General features: G+C 34.0%; 1 protein-coding gene and 1 pseudogene across 2 annotated transcripts; one reads left to right on the top strand and one right to left on the bottom strand.

Moving 5' to 3' along the window:
• Positions 1–562: 562 nt before the first annotated feature.
• On the bottom strand, positions 563–16,995 carry LOC125835572 (rRNA (cytosine-C(5))-methyltransferase NOP2C). Of its 2 annotated transcripts, XM_049514686.1 has the most exons (14): positions 16,886–16,995; positions 16,692–16,810; positions 15,555–15,706; positions 15,346–15,449; positions 14,063–14,210; positions 13,033–13,170; positions 11,503–11,565; positions 10,428–10,549; positions 6,563–6,764; positions 5,848–6,059; positions 3,308–3,408; positions 1,653–1,734; positions 1,496–1,557; positions 563–689 (listed from the first exon to the last, which is right to left on the bottom strand). In XM_049514686.1, the coding sequence occupies exons 1-14, from the start codon at positions 16,961–16,963 to the stop codon at positions 575–577; spliced, it is 1,698 nt and encodes a 565-aa protein (XP_049370643.1). In that variant the 5' UTR covers positions 16,964–16,995; the 3' UTR covers positions 563–574. The 2 variants fall into 2 exon arrangements, with proteins under 2 accessions (XP_049370643.1, XP_049370642.1); XM_049514685.1 differs by having other exon boundaries at positions 15,346–15,706.
• A 2,339-nt stretch (positions 16,996–19,334) lies between these two features.
• Positions 19,335–20,949, top strand: LOC125835604 (2-alkenal reductase (NADP(+)-dependent)-like; annotated as a pseudogene).
• The last annotated feature ends 2,848 nt before the right edge of the window (positions 20,950–23,797 follow it).

The raw sequence follows: 23,797 nt of genomic DNA, 5'->3' as shown, positions 1-23,797 counted from the left end.
TTTTGAAGATAAAGATCAACATTAATGACTTTGGGATTAATTATTATAAGTTGAGTGATTATCAGGAGGGTTCAAACACATTAATAGCCAAAAATCAAAAAGGAAAAGAGCTTTATATACCCCAAAATTTTGTTATTTAAAGTTGATATACTCCACGATACAAAAGTGATTCACATATACCCTCAACAACCACTACAACACCCCCCTCAAACTAAAAAAGACCAATGGAACATCACATACATGGCCTTCTAGAATCTAGGTTATGTAAATTGATACTCCGGTTAAATAAACAAATAATTAAAGAGAGGTTAAAAATAAAATTAGTACAGGGATAAATGGTAAAATAAAATAAAATCATGACCATTATGCAGGGTTGAAATATCTTGCATTCACAGTTACATTAACTGATTCGGCAACCCATATTACAGTATGTGATTGCCAACAAGGAGGGGTACCCAAATCTGATAAGCTGCTACAGTAACATAACGAACTGGTAGGCCTGAACTTGCATCATCGAAGTTCATGTAATTTCATTGCCGAATCACCTGTCCCCAGAGTTCGCGTCACATTCAACTCAGATGTTTTTGGGTCCAACACTGAACTTGGCTATGAAAAATCCTATTGTATCAAGGTCGGATGATGGATCAAATCTCTGAACAAGATTTTCTTCACCGGGCCTTAACCATTCCCTGGAGAATTTAGAAGCGAGAGAGATCAATACCACCACTAGTGATTAATGCAACACTAGTACAGGAAACAGCATCTGACATTGATGTTTATAGGAAGTAGTTCTTAGAATGATGATGAAAATATACTACCTTTTAAATAAATGTACATACTTTGCGAAATTCTGTTTCTAGATTTGATCTCATTCTACCATTAGTCTTTGCAGTTAAAATTTAGAAAAATAGAGATAACTCAAAGGTTCTCTCTTGATCTTTTTGTTGTTAGCTTTTTATGGGCATGCACACACTTTATTTTTTTGATAACTGTGGTGTCTGGGACCACATTGACTAATTCCACGGGATACCTGCCACCTCCCACCAACAACAGGTACCAAGTAACTATGTCTGCCAAAGGTAGGTCAGATGGGAAGAATGAAGACAAATATTGACAAATAGAAACTATACGAAAGCAAGAAACAATTAGACACTCTCCTATTACTATCCAAAAATTTGAATTGTAACTCATCCTATACCATCAAGCAAAGGAAAGAGTGCCTCGCTCATAGAACCAAGACACGTATTTCTCCATTGACAGGACAAGTTCAAAAGAGACTGACCTTCAAGCTTCACCATATTTATTTTAGAAATTACTCAATAGACACTAACACATCCATCTTATAAGAACATATGAAATCAACTGCAGAACGAAAAAAATAAGCTTAACATAGCTAAAGCACCTGTCACAGGTATAAACTATTTATTCAGCTTTTCAACACACAATTGACAAAAAGTCTTGCAAAGTAAATACTATGAAATCGCAAGATGCTTACTCAACAAATCCATCAGACAATTGACAACTACCAGTAAGGCCGGGTCCTCCAATTTTTGGATGCTGAAAGACATACAAGAGTTAGAAAAGTATGTAAGATCAATGGTAAGCTACAAAAATTTATTATTTTACATGAATATGCAAGCTTTTAAGCTAACCTGAGATGCCAACGAGAGAAACTCATATTTGTCCAATGCATATCGAACCAATGCTTCATTCTCACCAGGGTTTATCGTACATCTGAAGTTGGAACAAGTACCATCAGTTGTTCATGCTATTAAACATGACAAAGTATTGAAGTTGGAACAAGTAACATCAGTTGTCCAAGCTATTAAACATATGACTAAGTATTGGAAGAGTCAGTCGACCAATTTGCTGAAGTATGTGATCATCTCATTAAAAAGTCCAAGTTGTAGGAAAAAATACGCTTCTATTTACTTAATTATATTATGTCTCAACACACCCCATAAAGTTTAACATAATTAAAACGCGTGACATTAAATGGTTGTCTTGAATACAGTGTTGTCAAAGGCGAAAACATTAAAAAGTATTCCAGGTCCATTGATCTTTAAGTGCAATGGAAATGTGGGCTTTAGTAAAGAAAAGGTGCAACAAGGAAAAAATATATATGTAGTGTTTCCTTAACAATTAATATATCTTTCTGCTAATCATATTTATTGTTTAGTATCACTCTATTCATGATAGAACTTATGCACAATGAGGAGCACGCCTTAGTGCCTTACACTGAACCGCAGCCTAAGTGAAGTGAAGCAAAGCACCTAGCCTAAGCTTCAGGGCTTAAGCGCGCCTAAAATGAGCCTTTGACAACACTACTTGAATAATTTGCAAAAAAATAGGAGGAATAGGGAGGTACTACTGTCAGAAATTAAGAACATCATTCACTAATACATGCACTACCACACTCACGATTTCTCTAGATAAAAGGAGTCCTCTCTTTTGGGGATGGAGGTATAGCAAGTGCACACGAACCCACTGAATTTTCTCCGGAGAGGAAAAAGAAGTAGCAATACGATCTGCATGTTCCGTTCACAGAGAATTTAGCTTCTGGTTAATAATCCATGGGATGACTATCACACAACTAGACATTCTTTCAATCTCTTCCATGCAGGATTCAGAAAGAAGAGCGAAAATTTTGTATTAGATTCATGCATCACATTCAGAATATCTGTGAATTTGACTCCTTATATTATAACTTCTTCTGTCCTAATTATTAATTTGTACGATGAATTCTACACTTCAATGTCTCATTGAAATCTAGTCTGTGTTCATGTATTTAACACTAGGACATAAGTCCACCTTGATGTCTCGTTGAAATATGGTATGTGCTCTGCATTTGAACATTAGGACATGAGTCCACATATTGGAAGGTATTTTGTGCAACAACTCCCACATGGATTTTGTATAAACAACCATATCTAAAGTAAAGGAAAACTAAGAATCTTGTTATGCATATGCATTTGGATCTCAGGCCACATCAATACTTTACACAGCCACAATCTCCAACATGAAAAGAATTAGGATCTGGTGCTAAGTCATTCATGGGAACAAAGGAACAATGTTGAGAAGACTGCAAAACAGGGAGTTAGACATTTGAACGATCTAAAAGGAGAGAAGTTAAGATTAAGATAAAGAGATGTACAGCTGGTATATAGGTCAGTCAGTAAGAAAAAGGACAGATGGAATGATAATTCTGAATCAACAAAACCAGTGATGAAATGTGCTATAATAATCTCAATAAGGAAATTAGTCTCAAGTTTTATTAAAGAAAGTCCAGATGCATGTAAGTACTTACGTGGAATAGACAATGACTCCACCTGGGCGAACAAGCTGAACAGCTTGGTCAAACATTCGTCTCTGATATTTGGCATTACTCCTCAAGGAATCAATTGTGTCCTGGATATAACAAAGAGAAACATCTTATGAATTAGTTGTCCTGCATATAACAATGAAATTCTCTTCTCAAATTTACAATGTAAGAATATACACTTTAGAGTAGTTGTGTTGAAATATAAAGCATGAAATAGGAATACACTTATTTTGATCAAAATTGGTGTAGATGATCAAAACATCGCCCCCCCCCCCCCCCCAACCCATCAGAAACCTCTGGACAAGCAAAAAAACTTTCAATTTCATTGTCAAACAGAAAATAGGATGTCAAAGAATATCTGCATGGCATTGGATTAATGAATTTTTTACCTCAAGAAGGTATCACTGATCCACTTTCATGACAAAATTGCTTGACACGATATAACATCCCAAGAAGATAAAAGGTTTGATCAGCTATTACTTGAGAGTTGCTCATCTTTTGCTACTAATTATTCAGATAGACATGGAATATGAAAGGAAAGAGGGGAATTAAAAGGTACTAATCCACCCTTCATAAAATTTATGGAATGCATTTTCAACATTACTAATTTCAAAATAAATAAAAAAACAATTATGGAATGCATCGTTTGAATTGGGTACTTTAACCTAGTCATCTTTTTACTGGGTATGCTTTTATTTTCTTTGATAAAATTCGACCTTTTTCTTATCAAAGAAAATGTAAACTTAAAATAAAACAAGGCATACACAAACAAAATTTGATATGTTAGGCATATACCAGAAGTAAAATTACACTCTATGCCTACTAGGAGAAGAAGATGTTGTGATGGAAGTTGCGGAAATGAGGATGTTGCGATGGATGGGTGGGCATATTAGGAAAGATAGGATTAGAAATGAAGATAATTGGGACAAGGTGGGAGTGGTTTCAGTGGAGGACAAGAAGTGGAAAGCTAGAATGAGATGGTTCGGGCACTTTGGGCATTTGAAGAGGAAATGCATGGATGCCCTAATACGGAGAGGTTGGCTATGGATGGTTTCAAGAGAGGTAGAGGTAAACCTAAGAAGTATTGGGGTTAGGTGATTGGAGTGGACATGCGCGATTGTAGCTTACCGAGGACATGACCTTAGATAGAAGGGTGTGGAGGACTTGAATTAGGTTAGTAGGTAGAGTGTGTTGTCTTGTTGTCCGTTCATATTAGTAGTCATACCAATACAATGTAGTTTCTTGTCCTTCGATTTCTATTACTATCTGTTGAATCCTTCTACTTCGATTATTGTTTTGTTGTAGTTTTTGTTCAGCTACTAGTTGTTGCTTTGTTATTATTTGTTGATTCTTGTAATTCTGTTGCTTTCTTTTTTGGAGTGCTTTGGACTATTTTTCCTTGAACCGAGAAAATAGCCTCCCTACCTCTGAGGTAGGGGTAAGGTCTACGTAGACTCTACCCTCCCCAGACCCCGGGGCATACTCATATAAAAAATTTCCTAACAAAATCAATTGGGGTGATAGACCCGCGAAGCAAAAGCTATTTTCCTAGCATTGAACCTTACACTTTATGGGACTAAACTGGGTATGTTGTTGTATGTCTAATAGGAGAAAATATTTACGCCACGTAGCCCATATTTTTAGTTTCTTACTCAGTTTAGCCCATATTTGTGTATAAACACCTTTCATACACTATTAAACACTTCTAGAAAAGGTTGATATATTATGTATAATGTTTCCTAGGTATAATGTTGTATAATATTATATATTGGGCTACATGGTGTAACATTTTTTTATTTTATTTTTTGATGACAAGGGAAACCCGCAGCCGCTACCCTTTGGGTGTGCACAGGGTAAAACCCCCGCTCCTATGCAATAGCTCGCAAACCACACAGGAGAGATAACCCGCACTAGGCAAGTCTGGTGCGACGAGCTCGACCCAGAAGGCAAACCCCTTGCTTTCGCAAGCAAGGGGTTTCGAACTTGAGACCTCCAACATGGAAGTCCCAAGCTCAAACCACTGGGCCACCCCAAAGGGTGGTGTAACATTTTATGTTGGGTTGTATCTTTTTGAAAACTTTCCCATACAAAATATCAATAATAAATCTTGTTTCTTTCCTCATCTCATCTTGTGGTTTCTAATCATCTCCCACTTCCTTTCATAATCGTCTTCTACAATAACACCCATTCTCAATTACTAAACACAAGCAAAAGTGCTTGTCTATTAGAAGAGAATAGTGTAAGCCATTTTTTGCTCTATATATCATACATTAGTCCAAAAAAGGACGGAGAGGAATGATACACATCAACTTTTATCTTCTTTTTTCTGTCTACTTTTATATTGACTATCTCCATGCACCTTGTAACCATTCCTACATAAGCAGAACATGCTATTTCATCCATATCCAATCAAAAAAAATGGTGGAGAAACTTTTAGCATAGCAAAAAGAGCAAGAATACTAGTTTCAGAGAAGAAAAGAGGAGCAAGAATACTTGGAAATGAGACAATTCAGAAACTATCTTACCTCTCCAGCAAAGAGACGAGGTCTTAAACCTAATGCAGAGCAAGGAGCATCAAGCAGCACACGATCAAAGCTATTGGGAGAAAACCCTTTAGACTTTTCAACCCTCCCACCAGCAGTGTGATTCCTTCCTGGCCCATTTTTTAGTTGCCTAATACGTTTTCGTAGTTCAGCTTTACTAGGGTACTGACCATCCTTCAGCTGCAAATCATTGACTGAGAGATTTGTTTAGTTACTCTAGTTAACTGGAACTTTCAGTAAACATTTTTAAACTGAATTTACAGAATATGATCTTGTAAAAATGTCCTTGAATTAAGAGCATCCTGAGCTAGAATTCTTCAAAAGGCTATCAAACCAGTCTGATCAAGCAACTTATATTACAAAATTTAACCAAATAAATATTCGTTGTTTATTATACACACATGTAGATGTAGAGGTGGCAATAATGACCACCAAAATATTATAACCCACCCACAAGATAATGGGTTAGGCATGGTCAACGCACATCAATCAAGTGGAATCACTAGTAGGGACGCTCCTTGTTTTATGAGATCCCAAAAAATAAACAAGTAGATGCCAAAACCTCTTGACAAGCTAAAAGAAACACCAAAAGATTGTTCTTTTTAAATAGATATACAACAAACAGAATACAACATTAATAACACATCACCGAACTGGAAAATATCATGATCAAATTGAAAGTTTTTGAACTACTCACAATTCTTTTCGAATAGCAACTTTGCATCAAATCCATCTATACCAGTGGATAATAAATCTGGTGTTCGCGCATCCTCAGCACTGCTTGTGTTAGGCAAACTATCAGATTCAGCTCCATTGCAAACAGACTTCAGTGCATCAAGCTTATATGTAGTTATACAGCTTAAACCCATCTCAGCCGCTAATTTCTGAATTCCAAGCACCTGTATAATTGTAACACAATTAGATCTCTTCAAAGAAGTGGACCAGCGAAATTTGGCCCTCTTCTGTACAGTTCAAAAATTGGAAAAAGGTTTGAATTCTGAACTGGAGAAGTGCAAAAATTTACAGTTTCTTCTTAGACACAGGAATTTCTTTTATGTACTTCAAAAGTTCTTTATTTACTAATTATGAAATGATGAGGTATGAGTATTTGGAGCAGAAGGCCTTTACCTCAAATGAATGCACTTTTAACCTCAAATATAAGCATTAGGTTGGCTTTCCTATCAAGGCTGGAAGACTTTGGCAATAAGAGTTCTGTTAGGTAGTTTGTATATATACATATATATATCATACTTGGTGCCCACATTGGAAACCATGTCTTATGTAATGTGTAAGTATGGAATGTAAAAGGTTCGCTGTAAGCAATTGTCAACACACATCTTAATGATATTTTTTTCTCGTGCCTATACTTTTTTTTTTTGAGATAAAGGTAACTGTATATTCACAAAAACAAATTCATCATTCAAACAATGATGAGAGAAAATCACTTTTAAAAACCTCAATAATATTTTCTCTCATGCCTTTATTTCTCACATGGTATCAGATCTTTGGGGAGAAACCTTCGTTGTGCGATAATCAGCGACATCAGGGACAGTCACCAAGCATTCTTTTCCGGCGACCTCCACCTCTGATCTGAGGTAGAGACAACAGGTGATTCTGAACTGAGCCCACCCATTTCCAACAGTTCCAATAACCAGATTTACAGATCTGGTCATATTTTCACTTTCCGAACAATTTGTTCTCCAGTTCCATCTGCTTCTCTAGTTTCTCCTTTTACTGTTGCCTGAATGAACAATCTTTACTCTTCAGATTTTATTGCAGGGCACTAGCAGTTTAAGCAACTCTTCGATGGGTTTTTAGACAGAACTGATACTGTTCCCTTCCTGAATATTGATTGTTTACTATTTTGTTTCCCCAGAACTCTCTTCAATCCAACCATGTCTTTCAGGTTTCACGTTTTAGTTCCAAATACACGGGATTGGAAATCCAAGTCTTATGATTACTTTGGAACCCTCAATGGGAAGTTCTATCTATTTAATTTGGGCTTCCTTGTTGAGGTGTAGTGCAAGGTCATGTGTCCAAGATCACTAAACAAAAAAGGGAAGCCAGTGTGATGAGAAGGCCCGAGATCAAAGGGGAAGGTTGATGCTCAGTTGTGCAGTCATTTATGGCAAACTATTGATTGCAAGTTGATACCTTTAGTTTGGGAAAAGGCTCGTACTTTATACATTAATTGCATATCTCATTTCTTTTTCTTTTTTGATGAAGCAAGGCATTTCATTAAAAAGCATCAAGCAGATGCAGAATTACAGAATAGACAAAAGGGCTCACGAAGAAAATAAGCAAAAGTTGTTAGCTCCTTTACAATCTTCAAACTAGCATTAGAGAGCTAACAAAGTCGAGAAATTGTTCGGTGCTAAATAGCATATCTCGTTTCTATGATGTAATTCAGATGACTAACATAAGGAAGCAGAAATTATTATTTTTTTGAGAAGGAAAAAGCAGAAATTAGATGTCTTCTTATTTGGGATTGGTACAGACAGCCATTGAGAAATTTGAGAAGTTGATATCAGTCACTACTAGTGTTGAAAAACAACATGAATAACAAAGGAAAATGTTTCTAGTTCTTACACTTATAGGACTTCCTTTTTTTTTTTGAGAAAGTTAACATTTTATAGACAAAATACACCAATGGTGTATTTAGTAGTAATTACATCAGGAGTTTACAGTAAGCAAAACCAAAGATTGCTATCATCTATATCCCTCCTAAACTATCTATAAAGTGAGTAATATCCTCCACCTTTTTGGGAGGACACAGAAGTTACACCAAAAATAAAAGTTTATAAGACAATTCAACTTCAAACTCTAAAAGGAATGCACTTGTTTTCAAAACATTTTGGTTTCTTTCCTTCCATATTGTCCAGCAGATGCAAACAAGGACAATCTTCCATCTATCCTTGTGGCCTGACATATTTCCTTCTCTATTCCAGCATGCTAGAGCTTCTGAGGTATGCCTTGGCATGGACTAACTGATACCCCTCAAGTTAAAAAACACCTACCACAGTTTCTCTGTCACTCTACAATGGATGAAGAGAAACAATCTCTATTTCTCTTTCACAAAAAGAACACTTGGAACATAATTGTTTCCCCTTTTCATTAGATTGTCCTGAGTTAGTATTGCTTGTCTGGCTACCAACCAGGTGAAACAAGCAACCTTGTGAGGTACTCTAACTTTCCATATTATCTTCCAAGGCCATGGTAAGAGCATTGCAGCTGGCCTATCAAGGTGTCTGTAAGCTGATTTTACTGTGAATTTCCAATTATTGGCCCTCAACCAGTGTAGATTATCTTCATTATTGTGAAGGTTATTGGCCTGCTCTAGAGAACTGTAGAAATTAGTTAGGTTGTCTATCCCCCAGCCATTCAACATTCTCCTGAAAGAGAGGTTCCATCTTTGGTTGTCCCTGACATTTGCTACTGTTGCCTCCTGTTGGTTCAGATTATAGATCACAGGGTACAACTGTTTTAAGGGGTATTGACCAACCCACACATCGTTTCAGAATGATGTCCTCCTTCCATTTCCTATTACAATTATTGAATTTCCCCACATTTTAGGCAACTGATTCCTGATTGTTCTCCATAGACCTACCCCATAAAGGTTTCTAACTTCCTTAGTGATCCATAAGTCTTCCGTTGTGTATCTGGAAGCTATAGCATCTTTCCACAAACCTTGTTCCCCTGAGACAAACCTCCATAGCCACTTCAATAGGAGACTCTGATTCTGTACTTTGAGGTTCTTTATGCCCATTGCCCCTTCTTTTTTACCTTATATTGTTCCTACCGTGGATGAATTCACTCAATTACTTCGCCTTGTCGCTATCTTGTCACACGGTGATCTCATCACCAACCATAGACTCCTCTGTTCTCGTATCTCAGACAATAAAAAATCATACATCTCACTTTATGTAGAATCGAAGAGAAGTCGTTTTTAATATCTCAACCCCAAGTGTAGCAATTGTAAGAGGATTGGACACATCTTTGAATAATATACTTTACATTGTCGACCATCCAAAAATGTTCATGTTGCTCAAACTGCCACTGCAGGTAACCAGGGGCTTTCTTTATCTGAAGGGGAATATAAGTTCCTTCATTATGGGGGAAGTAAACTGACGTCTCCACAGATTTATAAAATATGCACCTAAATCACTCCATAAAAGCTAATTCTTCCACTACCAATCATAGGCTAGTGATACCTGGATTTCTCTAAGTCGCCAAAGCAGCACCTGAACAAGTGTCATCTATAAAGGTGTATGCCATTGAATAAATTTGCTTCAAGTAAGGGATATGTCAGCTTACATGTCATTGTTTCTATTACTCAACGTAAAATGATACACCATTCTTAAGAAAATACTATCAATGAACAGATCAGACTTCCATGGTGCAAGTCTCAGCAATTTAAGGACACCTTTAACCCAGGTGACAACCATCCATGAAAAATCATTTTGGTTAGCACGACGGAATCCAAAATACTGTGAAGTTAAAGATATCCAAGTATTGTAGACAATAATACACTTATTATCACCTGCCAAGTTCAGAAGGTGCACCTTATTATGAGATCTGTCAACAGCAACAACCTCCCCTTTGTCCTTCATAAGGCTTGCTATTGCTGTGGTTTTCCCCCCTGGAGCTGCACACATGTCCAATATTCTCTCTCCTGCTTGAGGATCTAAAACAATTTGTTGTAGGAAGAAGAAACATGTCATTGGAAATGAGAAAAATACTCACTTAACCAAGCTACTTTTTGCAGAAGTTACATGATAGGTTGTATTAGAGTGTTGAGGATAGACAAAAGAAGAAGAAACTTCATGCATAGAAAGAAAGGGGAATACATCTTCAAGTTATCACAAATGCAGGATGTAGAGCAAGGTACCTTATTACAAAACCAAAATTCCACTTTCCACTCTATAAATGTATTAGGCTATAGACTGAGATATTCAGCAAAAACAATAGCTTAATCACCATAGTCAGAACATAAGGTGCATTTGCTAGCAAGTGCCTGCACATGCAATACTTTATCGACACTCAGTAGTTACTCTCAGAGTGGTCTTGTTAAAGCTGATGTTTAAGTTGGACAGCATCGCTCAAGATCAATGATAGCCATGTATAGTAGAATTGACAAGAGTAAAAAACAGGTTAATACAAGGGATGGTGAAGTTTGTTAGGGGATTATACTGTATCAGACTCAAAGAAAGCAAGTATCAAGTCAAGGAGATAAACTGATGCGGCACCACCATGGATCAGAGTTGAGAGATATAAATTGTACGAAGACTTCTTCATTTTCCTATACTTTCAGAGGATTAAATCTTATTCTCAGAGAAATTAATCCCAGAGTTCATCTTTCAGAGGAAACTGGAAACAGCATAATCCATTTAATCAATTTACCAATTACATCATTTGATCTAAACGCGTAATAATCCTCTTCAAATTTGAACTGGCACTTAAAACTAATGTGAACTCATTGCTCTTACAATACGAATACTTCAAACTTGCAGCATATAGTCAGTAACCAAGAAACAAAGTTCAAAATGCATGAGTTACCATAAGAATATATAGTGTGCATATAAAATGATATAGACTCACTGTTACACAAAAAAAAAGTCTGAGAAATTATGGGCATACCTAAGGCATGTGCAGTTATTATGCTTGGAAGGTTCTGAAGAAAAATCTCGCCCTCAAGCAAATCTGAAAGCAAGATATTATAATCAATCTCACAACTGCAAAAAGAAGTTGCTATTTACAGAAAATCCAAAATCACTTGGAGTATATTCTTGTGTATAATGTTTCCTTTTCTTTCTTTCATATTCAGAAAACCACTGTGCAAAAAGACAATAGGCAACACTGAGAAATTCACTCATGGAGATGACAAGTGTACGAAGTGTTTCCTTTGTCATAAATAAAGATACTTTAAACAATCAGAGAAGACCTGTTAAGTACACTGATAACAACAAAGGTTTAACTTAATGGACTTTCCCATGGCTCATTCCTTCTGCATCCCTAATAGCTCTAGACTACTAAAACATTCCATTTTCTTTATACAAGGGAAGTGGCAATAGCATCTACCCAAGCGCTACCTGCAGGAAGATAGTGATTTGCAATATTGTCGGACTCTAACCAATTGAGTTGAAAATTTGCAAATATGGCATCCCTCCAAAGAGCCTTACCTTCTTAAAGTGACCAAAGCCTTTAATGTCTCTGTCTAGAAATAGAAACTTATATTGTTTAGTGACTGTGACCAGAAATCATCATGTACACTGCTTTCTGACAACTAATGGGACCAATTCACCCCTTCTCCATTCTCAGGAAAATAAATAAGCAACTGACTATCATGATTAACATATTTAGAGAGAGCTTGGAAGGGTCTCTAACGGCAAAATATCATTCATGTAGAATCAATCCCGGGTCTAACCAGAAATTTGGTTTTAATTTGCCTTCCAAAATGGCGAGAAAATTTCTCCACATCCTAATCACTGCAATTTAGAAAGGCAAAAAAACTAAAGCTTCTAATACGAAATTAGTAAAATCACACGGAAATAAACTCTCTTTTCTACTCTTCATGATAAATGGATGAATTCTAATCAGTCATCACAAAGGTGGTGCATCAACTGTTACTATACTCTAAAAAGTAAAATCTATGCACCAAACGAACAAAAAAACACCATATTAGCATACTATACTTCTGTTCTTTCTGATTCTCAGACATCTTACATCACTTCCGTCGTCGTGAACTTGAGTATGTTAAAGTTCCTCATTTCCAGTTCAGAACCATGACTTAGACTAAAACTATCAGCTAAAAGTGTAAATGTGCCACAGTAATTCTCGACAGGGATGAGAAACAGAATCGAAATTGAAACAGTTACCCAACGAAAAAAGGCAAACACTTTTATATCAAGTAAGAACTAATTTCATTCATAATGGGGGAAAATCCCATATATAGAAAGGCAGCGATACCACTGTCAGACCAGAATTAAGTAGCAATTTGAAAAATGCTGAACTGTAGATATTCTTTAAAACTAGATGGTAACAACATTTATTAAGTTGAAGCAGATTCTCATCATCAAATGTGACAAACCAGAGTATGCCATAAAGATATATGCACATAATATCCTGTAAATGATTTCAAAAATACTGGAAAAGGCGAGAAAGTTATACCATAAAAGGAGGGTAGTCTGTATACTCTTTCCTTCATATCCACCGCAACCCCTTCAGTAACACGAAACATCCCAGCTCTTGACATCATTGCTGTTGCTTGGCCAATGTAGAAGCCATCTCTTTCAAAATAATAAGGATCTAATCAAAACTGAGATTGGTCACTCAATTGGCTGGATGGATGTCATACAACTTTAAAATAATAAGATGCCATAGATTTTATATACTGCAAAATTTGATGGTGTAAGAGAGAAGACAACATTTCAACAAATCAAGCAGATCTAGAGTATATTTCAGAAAGATCATAGCATACCTTTTTTGCAAGTAATAAATAAAAAAGAACATAGCAAATTTGTATCCACAAAATCAGGCTAGATGAAAAATTATCTTGGTATTTAACCATAAAAATGCAGTATATCCCATTATAATCATCTGAGAAGGATGATATTTCTGAAAATATTAAATCCTTTCAGATTACATTGGTGTGAGATGAAGCTAATGGTTCAAATAACTTACCGCAAAACTCGCTTTTCGTTTTGCAAGAAGTTCACCAAAATAAGGAGTCAATGACTATCAATAAATATCTGAATTTTGTGCATTAAGCACATACCGTCACCCCAGCAAATGAAACCTTTTCTGCATTGAAACCAACTGGCTTACCCCCAGTTCTAACTACTAGTTGTAAACCAACTGGCTTACCAAGTAGACAAAATCATTTGGGGTACATCTAAAAAGGGGGAATACACTATCAAGGAAAGTTACGATCTAATGTGTTCACAGGGTGGAATTCTGGAGGATTGGCAATGGACGCATGTCTGGACTAAAAGTGAAAATGAGTAAACACCAAAAGCAAGACCAAAATGTATACTGCAGTTACACGCACATGTCAAGTTTATGTCAAAGAAATAGTAAGTTCCTCAGCAAACTTTTCCACACAGAAACACATTAATACCTTTGGGGTCAAATCAGTGTAAGAATTCAGAAAGAATCCTTAATTAGATATGAAAAGGTGCTAAACAAGAAGTTAGCTTACCTTCTTGTGATCCTTGTAGAACAGTCCCGCGTGTCATTGCAACACCCCATCCACCATCTGGACCATACTGTTCCACAGCAACTGAAACTGCAACTGCATCACCTCTTTCAACATGAGCACTGCATGCCAATACACCAGGCACATAAACCTGGGAAATATGACAAGTAGATGGTAAGATTGTGTCAGGTACTAATTTGTAATTTAACAAAAGCACATGCACGCTTTACAAAAAAAAATTCTAGCAAATCAAAGAAGAAAGATCTTTCGGTGTTCCAATGCCATTGTTTTGGTAAATTGCCAACTTGCAGGAACATGCATCTCCTGTTGGTATATTTGTGCCCCTATAGACTATAAAAAACTAATGCATAACATCAAGTGATATTGAAGGTCAAGATGTCACTAATCCTGACAAAGGTATGAGCCTATTACATAGCTCCAGATAAAATGTACATAGATGGAGAAGAAGGGTAAGTACTACTTTAAGTACCAGTCAAAATTTACACCCCTGAATAAGACAGGATAAATTAACAAAAGAAAGAAGAAAAGAATAAAATGTCGAATATGATACTCACATGATTACATGACCTTAATTCTTAGAAGTCTTCCAATTTATGCAACAGTACAGTTCCTTCTTCTATTATGATTTTTTTTCTTTTTTTTCCTTCTTCTTTGGAAGTTCTTTTCCAGTGCACTTTCTGAAAATACTTACAAATAGAACTAGAGATGGAATTCAAAAACTTAGACAGCTCCGCTGAAAGCACCGTCACTGATTCAACGGGAAGGTCAACTAATGATTGATGGATCACTCCCTCCCTATCCGTCTCTTAATACCCCATTCCACTAATCTGTTGTTACTGATTCATTCAAGCCATAGACTTTAGACTCTCAATTTCTTTGTCTTATTAGCACAGGTTTTGGGCTATAATGTTGCTGAAAACAAAGGTATGTATGTTGTCTGGAAAACAGTCAAGTGTTTCAACATAATAGAGAAGATAATAGGTAAGGATGTACAACACTTGGACACTCTCATATATCAACAACAGCATCATGAATTTGCATGCATGTACTTAAGCAGCAATACAGATAACTTAAATACACAACACATCACGTGGTAAAAGTTAGAAATATCATCATGATTTGGCATTTTTTCCTCCTTCTATCTACAGGTTGAAATATACCTACTATCCACATTACTCGGGAGAAAGACAATGAACTTCTCCAATTCAACTCAAAGTGGATTCCTATAGCTGACCGGGTTTATATAAGTCTGAATAATTACTCACTTGGGCACCACGAAGAACTGCCTCTGCACACTTTCGGCTCACAATTACCTCCTTAAGAGGTTTGCCTTCGTCGTCCCCATAATGAATTGCATGCGGTCCTGAACCTTCAACAAAAACCACATAATCCAAGCCAGGAAATTGACACTTTGAGATACTTTTGATGGCCTTAAGAGATTCTGCACTTCCAGTGCATTTTGAGGTTGCCTTACAACAGTTGTCTGGCTCCCATGTAGTAGAAGATTCTTGAACTGCAACATCGTGCATTCCTCTTTCCTTAAAAATTTCCAAAAGCTTCTCAATAACAGCATCACTTGTTGATTTGAGCGTATTCACACGGATACAAGAGTAACATGATGGGCGCCTAAGAAAAGCATTAACATTTGAATTTTAGAAGGAAACATCTACAATAACAATATACCACTGAAATCCCACATGAAGGGAACATCTACACATAAAGGAAATATCAGTAATGCTTTTCGTGTCTACAGTTAAGGTGTTCAAATATTACAAACAAAGCAAAGAAACGTGTTTATACATACAGTTGGAAACAAGAAGAAATCATAACAAAAGGAGGAGTACTTATTTTGTAAACGGTAATAGAAATTCTCTGTTCAACTTTCCGTACCAAGATGATACTGACAAAAGTAAAATAGTCTAAACTTGTATAGATCACATAGTTAAAGATTGTAACAAGTCTATAACATCAAACAATGCAGTAGAAAACTCCCTTTGTGCTAATACAATGAATGTTGTTCACAAATTTGAATTTAACAACAGCTATACTCTCCAGCTTTCCTTAAAAGCATCTTCTACTTAACAAACGAAGGAAATACTCGGAAGCCACATGAATAACGAATTTAATTACTAATAGTCCTTTAGCTATCTCTTATTTATCTCAACCTCATTTCTGCCAAAATTGCTTAGCATTAGATTTGTAATACTGAATACCAGGACCTACAAACAAAGAGACTGAGCTCAACTCTATTTCATCAAATCTAAGAACTTCTTATCAGTTCAACACAGAACTCAACTACTAAAGTTACAGTACAAGTTACCGAACAGATATATAACAATAGAAAAAGTGTAAAGTGGAAATCAGTGGCGGAGCCAGAAAATTTAACAAGGGGGTTCAAAATCTGAAAAGTAAACACACGAACTAGTGGAAGGGGGTTCGACATCTATTATACATATCTAAAAAATAATTTTAACCATGTATAAATAGTAATATTTTTCGCCGAGGGGGGTCATCCGACCCCCCTCATTACATGCTGCCTCCGCCACTGGTGGAAATGACAGATTGCAAAATGGTAGTAATACGTATAAGGTAGATGAGGCAAACAGCATACGTGAGAGCAGTAGAAATCCGAGAGAAATGATCAGCTCCGTAAGTTTTGATGAAGTATTCTTCAACCATAGGGTTCCATTTCAAAGTTGGACTGTAACGGTAACGCGTTGATTGATCCATCTGTACACAATGTCAGCATATGCTGTTTAAACTGTGTGATTAGGGCAGAGAGAGAGAGAGAGAGAGTTTTGTTACCTGAGAAATGGAAGTGTTGCTGTGGAGAGTGAAGAAGCTTCTACGAATGGCTTTGATGAAGTCCCTCCCTTTCTGCATTCATTCAATTTACAGGCGGAGGAGGGGGAAAGTGTTTTCCAAAGCATTGCGATGTTTATATACGAACCCGAAACCAGTATTCTCGGGTCATCAATTACCCAAGGAAAGAAAAAAAGGAACCGGGTCATGTTCAAGCACAAACTGGGGAGTAGGTGTGTACAAGTCAAACCGTAAAGTCAAACTGAATCGACGAATCAAATCAAACCTAAAAAAAATTTGATTTGTGGTTTGGTTTGGTTGGTTTGGCTATTGAAAAAAAAAACTGACCACTCTTGATTTGGTTTGGTATTAAAAGAAAAAAGTCAAATCGAACCGACATAATAATTTATATATTTTTTTTATTATTATTATTTTTTATTATTTTATTTTTTTTATAGATAAAAAATATTATTTATAATCTACTTTGTTAATAATATATAAAAATTATTATTTATAATCTACTTTGTTAATAATATATTTTTAGTTAGTTTATATATTTTATTTCAAATTAAGGCTTGTAAAATTTTGTAAATATTATATATATAATTTTATTTTATTTATAGATAAAAAATATTATTTATAATCTACTTTGTTGATATATTTTTAGTTAGTTTAGAGTTTTCAATGTTTATATATTTTATTTCAAATTTGGGCTTGTAAAATTTGTAAATATTTTATTTTGTATTAAGATCTGAAGTTACAATTATATTGTTATAGGTTTTCAAATTCGAAGTTAATAATTTACTTTGTAAATATTTCGTTTTGTATCCAGTTTGACTGTATCATTTAATCTTATTAATTTAACATAATGAACGTTGATATTTCAAAAAAAAAAAATGTACTCATGTGAATTTTACCATTTTTACGAAAATTTCTATTCATTTAACATTTCTTAAGTTTAGCTTATCACACAGGTAAGTGAAAATATATTTGATCTCTTTTTCAAACACCATATAGTTGTAAAAACCGAAAGAACCGACTAAAATCGAAATCGAAAAAAATGATTTTGCGTGGTTTGATTTGATTTTTAGATTTAATAAATCGACATAATTGATTTAGATTTTTTTTAATAAAAAACCAAACCAAACCGACATATGTACACCCCTCCTGGGGAGCACGTATTTTATTTTTGAGAACGAAAAGAAAATGACCAAATAGGCCTTAACGAATGGTTAATGTTTTATTTTGGTCCTTAATATATTTTACTGTATGAGAATAGTCCTTAATGTATAACAAAGATGTTTATTTTGGTCTTTAATATATTTCACTTGATTAAAATAGTTATTAATGTATGATAGAAGATGTTCATTTTGGTCATTTATCTTCATCCTAACATATTTATTTATTTTAAAAGTGTTAAATTTTAGTAACGTGACTAACAAAATTTATTGTTGTTGTCTTTTTTTCTTAGCTTCAAAGAAAGAACTTCATAAAATCTAACATCATTTTCTCTAGTTTCTCCAACAAAATTTACTATTTTCTTTTTCTAAAATATTATTCTACTAATATAATACTCATTTTTGTTTTAAGCAAGAGAAATAATAGATTTTGTTAGAGAAAGTAAAGAAAATGGAGTTAGATTTCATGAGATTTTTCTTTGAAACTAACAAAGATGACATTAGCATTGAATTTTGTTAGCCACGTGGGGTCTATAATTAAACTTAACATTTTTTTTTGGCTAAATCTATTAATTTTAGTATAAAGGGTCAAAATGAACACATAAAAAATCATTTCAATTAAGTGAAATATATTAAGGACCAAAATTAATAAATTTATTATACATTAAGGATCATTTCAATCAACTGAAATACATTAACGATCCAAGCATTATTAGGGACCATTTTAGTCATTTACTCATGAAAAGAAACGTGCACATGCATTTATGGACCAAAAATCATTTACTCCCTCCTTTTAACTCTAAATTTGAGTACTGCTTAATGTAATTATTTAATATTGGACAAATAATATGATACTTCCTCCGTTTCAAAATGAATGACCTCATTTTTTTTTAGTTTGTTTAAAAAAGAATGATCCATTTTCTTTTTGGGCAACACTTTAACTTCAACTTTCCACGTGACATGTTTAAGACCAAAAGATTAAAAGACATTTTGATACATTTAACATAATTTTAATCTAAAATCATAAGATTTAAAAGTCTTCTTTCTTTTCTTAAATTTCGTTCCAAGTCAAACTAGCACATTCTTTTTTAAACGGAGAAAGTACTAGTTTTTTCCTCCACCACATAATATCACCCTCTTTTAGTTTGGACTAGGAAAATCCAGTACAAGGACCACCACCCCACTAACATCTAGTTTGGGGACCGCAAAAATACCAGCACTAATATTTTCGTCTGCCTCAGCGACTAACCCTCAATTACGCAAACACACCAACAATGGCTACGGCGGAAGTGGAGAACAGAGAGTGGTACGTTGCTAGTTATGCACCAATTGGTGTTCCCAATTCAGACCATATTAAGCTACGCACTGTGACTTTATCGCTAAAAGCAGATTCCATCCCAGATGGAAATGTAGCATTTCAAATCCTTTATGTCTCCATTGATCCATACGTCCGCACTCAACTGAGTGGCCTCGACGATGGCCTCTCTCTTCCTCAAATTCCACTCGGTCAGGTCTCCATTTCGATCCATGTATCTAGTTTGATTTAGCACGAGATTTTTTTTAAAATTGCTAGTTATATCTTGTAGTCTAAAATTATGCCATGTATGTTGAATTTATAGTCTTTCTGAAATATGCTAAAAATATATATTGCAGGTGATGAGAGCATTTGGAATCGGGAAGGTGATTCGATCTAAGGATACAAATTTTTCAGAGGGAGAAATAGTAATGAGCCGTATTTGCCCTGTTGCTGAATTTGGTGTTCTGCCTTCTAATTTGCTTCAGAAAATTAATCCTGCCGATGGAGTTGCCTTGCCGGATTATCTTAGTTGCTTAGGTATACTAATTTTTAAAGTTTTAGATTTCTCAACTCACGAACTTCAAATTTTGACTCCGATCCTATATACGTTACATAGGAATGCCAGGAATAACAGCTTGGGTGGGCATAGAAAAGATTGGAAATGCTAAAGAGTGATCAAATGTTTACATATCGGCTGCAGCAGGAGGAGTTGGAATCATAGCTGGACAGCTAGCCAAAGTTAAAGGCTGTCGAGTTGTCGGAAGTGTAGGCTCTGATCATAAGGTATAAATCTGTCGATCTGTTCACTTTTACTTGTCCATTGTACTGAAAATAAATATTCAAATTATATTATATTGTTATTTTCTTTTTGTAGGTGAAGTTGTTGAAAGAAGAGTGTGGGTATGATGAAGCTTTTAATTACCGTATAGAGACAGATTATGATGCTGCATTAACCAAGTAAACTATTTTGATTTTTGTTGCCATTTTTTTCCCCTTATTTTGGAATAATAATACTTACTATAACTTAAAATTTACCTTATTTTCTTATAGATATTTTCCGGATGGAATTGATGTATATTTTGACAATGTTGGTGGTAAAATGCTTGAGGCTGTCCTTAATCACGTCAACCATGGAGCTCGTATTGCACTTTGTGGAATGATATCCGAGTATAACAAGGTATTTTTTGTTCTAGTATTCGGAACTTACTGACTCGACATTTCTTTCGTTTTTTTAATTCTTTAAAAAGTTAATGAAACGAACTATATTGATCATCATATAAATTATTTTTTTGGACTTTGTAGGTTTGGACAGAAAGAGAAGGAGTTAGGAATTTATTGAACATGGTGGGTAAAGAAGTTATGATGAAAGGGTTTATGGTTGGTTCCTATTATAATCACTTTGAGGAATTTATTAAGGAGATGGAAGTTCACTTGAAAGAAGGCAAAATAAAGTCCAAGTACAAAATCTATAATGGTATTGAGAGCTTTTTGGAGAGTTTAACATCTCTATTTACTAGCTCCAATGTTGGAAAAGTAATTCTTCAAGTTACTCCTTAAAAGTAATTCTCATAATGATTTAACAAGCAAAAAATGACCATATATGTATCTATTTATGCTTGTTTACTATTGCTAATTTTTTTTATATGAAAATGTTATATGACTTCTATAAGAGGATATATATTATATAATAATGTTTGATTATATTTGTGACAAATTAAAAGAAAAGATCAACGTTAGTGATATTTGTTGAGTATCTAATCTCTCTTTAGAATGTAAGAAAAAAAACATAAAGTCACCACTGAAATTATCTCAAATTTTCAAAAACACAATAATTATGCAGGTGTTCTATTACCCCACAAAAGTAATAAATATTGTTGCAAAGAGACCATTTTGACCCATTTTCTCACCAATTCAAGAATTCTAATAGGAGAGTGATGCACACCCCCTTTTAATGAATAAATTTAAATAATAATAAAGTGCAGACCCAAAACTAAAATATTGGCACAGCTTTGCTTGTAAATGACGCTCTCGCTGCTTTCAATTTATGGGTTTCTTCAGAACTTTTTCAATTGATAATTTCAATTTCTTGGGAGCTAATTTGCCTTCGGATGCTAAAGTAAGCTTTTGCTTTTTGGAATCGTCCATTTTTGCAGCTATTGTTATGAAGAGTGAGCTTCTTTAAGTTTTGGGGGTTGGGATTTTGCTAGGATTTAATTTGTGGCATTTTTCATAATGAAATAATGCTCCAGACGAACTCATCTCATGGAATGAAATTTTAATAAACACTAGAAGCTTTTAGAAATGAGAAAAGACATAAAAATTTTTTTTGCTTTGATCACTAAATTTGCACTGAAAGTAAGTCTTCATGTTTGCATCGTATCACCCACAACATCGAATCATTCTCATCATTACAAATATGATTCAAGATTTGTATTTGACATTATGTGAATGTTTTTCCTCAAAATCTTGTAGACACGTAATTTTTGACCGAACCTAAAATTTTATACCATTTTTAGAGCTGAAATATTTTTATAAATATAAACTAAATATTTTGACTTTTATCTTATTTTATTAAGTTTATTTTTAAAAGATTTGAAAACAACAGAAATAGAATCACTTTTTTTAAGGTAAGTTGTATTTTCAATTGTTTAAAAAAAAAAAAGAATGCAAGATTACAAAAAAAAAAAAAAATCTATATTATTTTAAAATTAAGTTTTTATAAATAAGCTAGTATTTATTTAATTATTATTATTTTTTTTTAGCTATTTGACTTTTTCTAATTAGCTTTTTATATAGTTAATTATTATTCTCTTAAAAGTAAAATAAAACTAAAAGTAAAGTAAAAATAACCTAAATAATCTAACCTCCCATACCCCACCACCCCCATATACTCACCCCTATACTACTATATCCCCACAAAAACTATCAGCAACTAACAGACCCCTATACATACACGACTAAAATTAAATTAAAAAAAAACCCCAAAAAGAGACCCACACCCTCACGTATCTGAAAAGAGGGGAGGACTCCTATATATATCACAATACATCACCATCATAAAGCATCATCAGTTATACGGAATAACAGTGCACACAAAAAAAAAAAAAAAAAAAAAAGCAATACACTTTAAGTCAGAAAGATTTTTTCGTGGATTCAAGTTCGTGGCTCCTTAAAGTTAATTATAATTAACTTTGGAAATCAGTAGATTATAGCGGTTTCTTTTGTTGGAATTAAGTTTTACGAAAAGGTAATTCTAATTTCTTATATAGTTCAATGAAATAATTGTCATGAATTCGATTATGATGTTATGGAGTCCTTAAAATTACATGTATTGTTATATGCCACTATTTTATGACTCATATCATATTGTTGATTGTATGAATTGCTACTGTTTAAATTTGCTCATCGAATTATTTTTACACCTGACTTTAATTTAATCAACTAATTTGACCCAAAGATGGTTGTTGTTTACTCTTAGTTTTATTCCAACATGTTTATGTACATTTATTTGATGGTACAAATTGACAACTTCGTTTATAACTTTAATTTAATTACATGTAAATTGGTTAGAGATTCTGTATTAGTTATCATTTGGAGTTTTTGGATTTTAATAAATAAATAATATTGCCATACTTATGGAGACAATTAATTATTAGAATAATTTGATTGTATCCGAAATATTAAAAATGGAGGAGATGAACATTAGTTCATTTTAGTGAGTCATTAATTCATCAACGTGAGATAGTTCTTTTATTAGTAATTTCATACTATCATCATTTGGTGAAGGAATATTATTATATCACTACGTATATCAATTTTCTCTCAATTAGTTTAAAGGGAAAAAATTAACTAAAAAATACTATATAGAATTAAAAAAAAAAACGTGAGCAGAGAAAAAATATAATAATAAAAGGAAAAATGGTGTAGAATAGAGAAAAATGAAGATAATAAAAAAAAAAAGAAGAGGAATGGATCATTAAAAAAAAGAGTAAAAATAAAAATAAAAATAAAATAAATAAACATTTATTATAAAAAAGGTAGAAACAGAAGAAACAAAAGATGAAAGTGAATAAAAAGTAATAATAGTAAAAAATAAAGAATAGGTAAAATAAAAAAAAGGGAAAACAAAACTTAACCAAAAATTATTTAAATGAAATAAAGAAGAGAAACAATTTTGTCGGACAAAAATAAAGGTAAGAAGAAGAAGAAACAGAATGTTAAAAAAAAAAAAAATGAAAGTAAAAACTACAAAATAACGTGTAAAAAAAAAATAGAAGAAAATAAGAAGAAAAAAATTCCAAGAAATTGGTCTTAACCTCTTTAACATTTTCTTTTTCTAAAATTAATCCTAAATCCCGTAGAAGTTTACCTCCTATTATAATTCAAATATCGACTCCCACTAAAACGACAATACTAAAATTCTCCGGACTCTAAAGAATC

Source organism: Solanum verrucosum, unplaced genomic scaffold, assembly GCF_900185275.1.
Source record: "Solanum verrucosum unplaced genomic scaffold, falcon-dt-bn FXZP01000040.1, whole genome shotgun sequence".
Lineage (NCBI taxonomy): Eukaryota > Viridiplantae > Streptophyta > Magnoliopsida > Solanales > Solanaceae > Solanum > Solanum verrucosum.
This window is presented reverse-complemented; position numbering and strand designations above follow the sequence as displayed.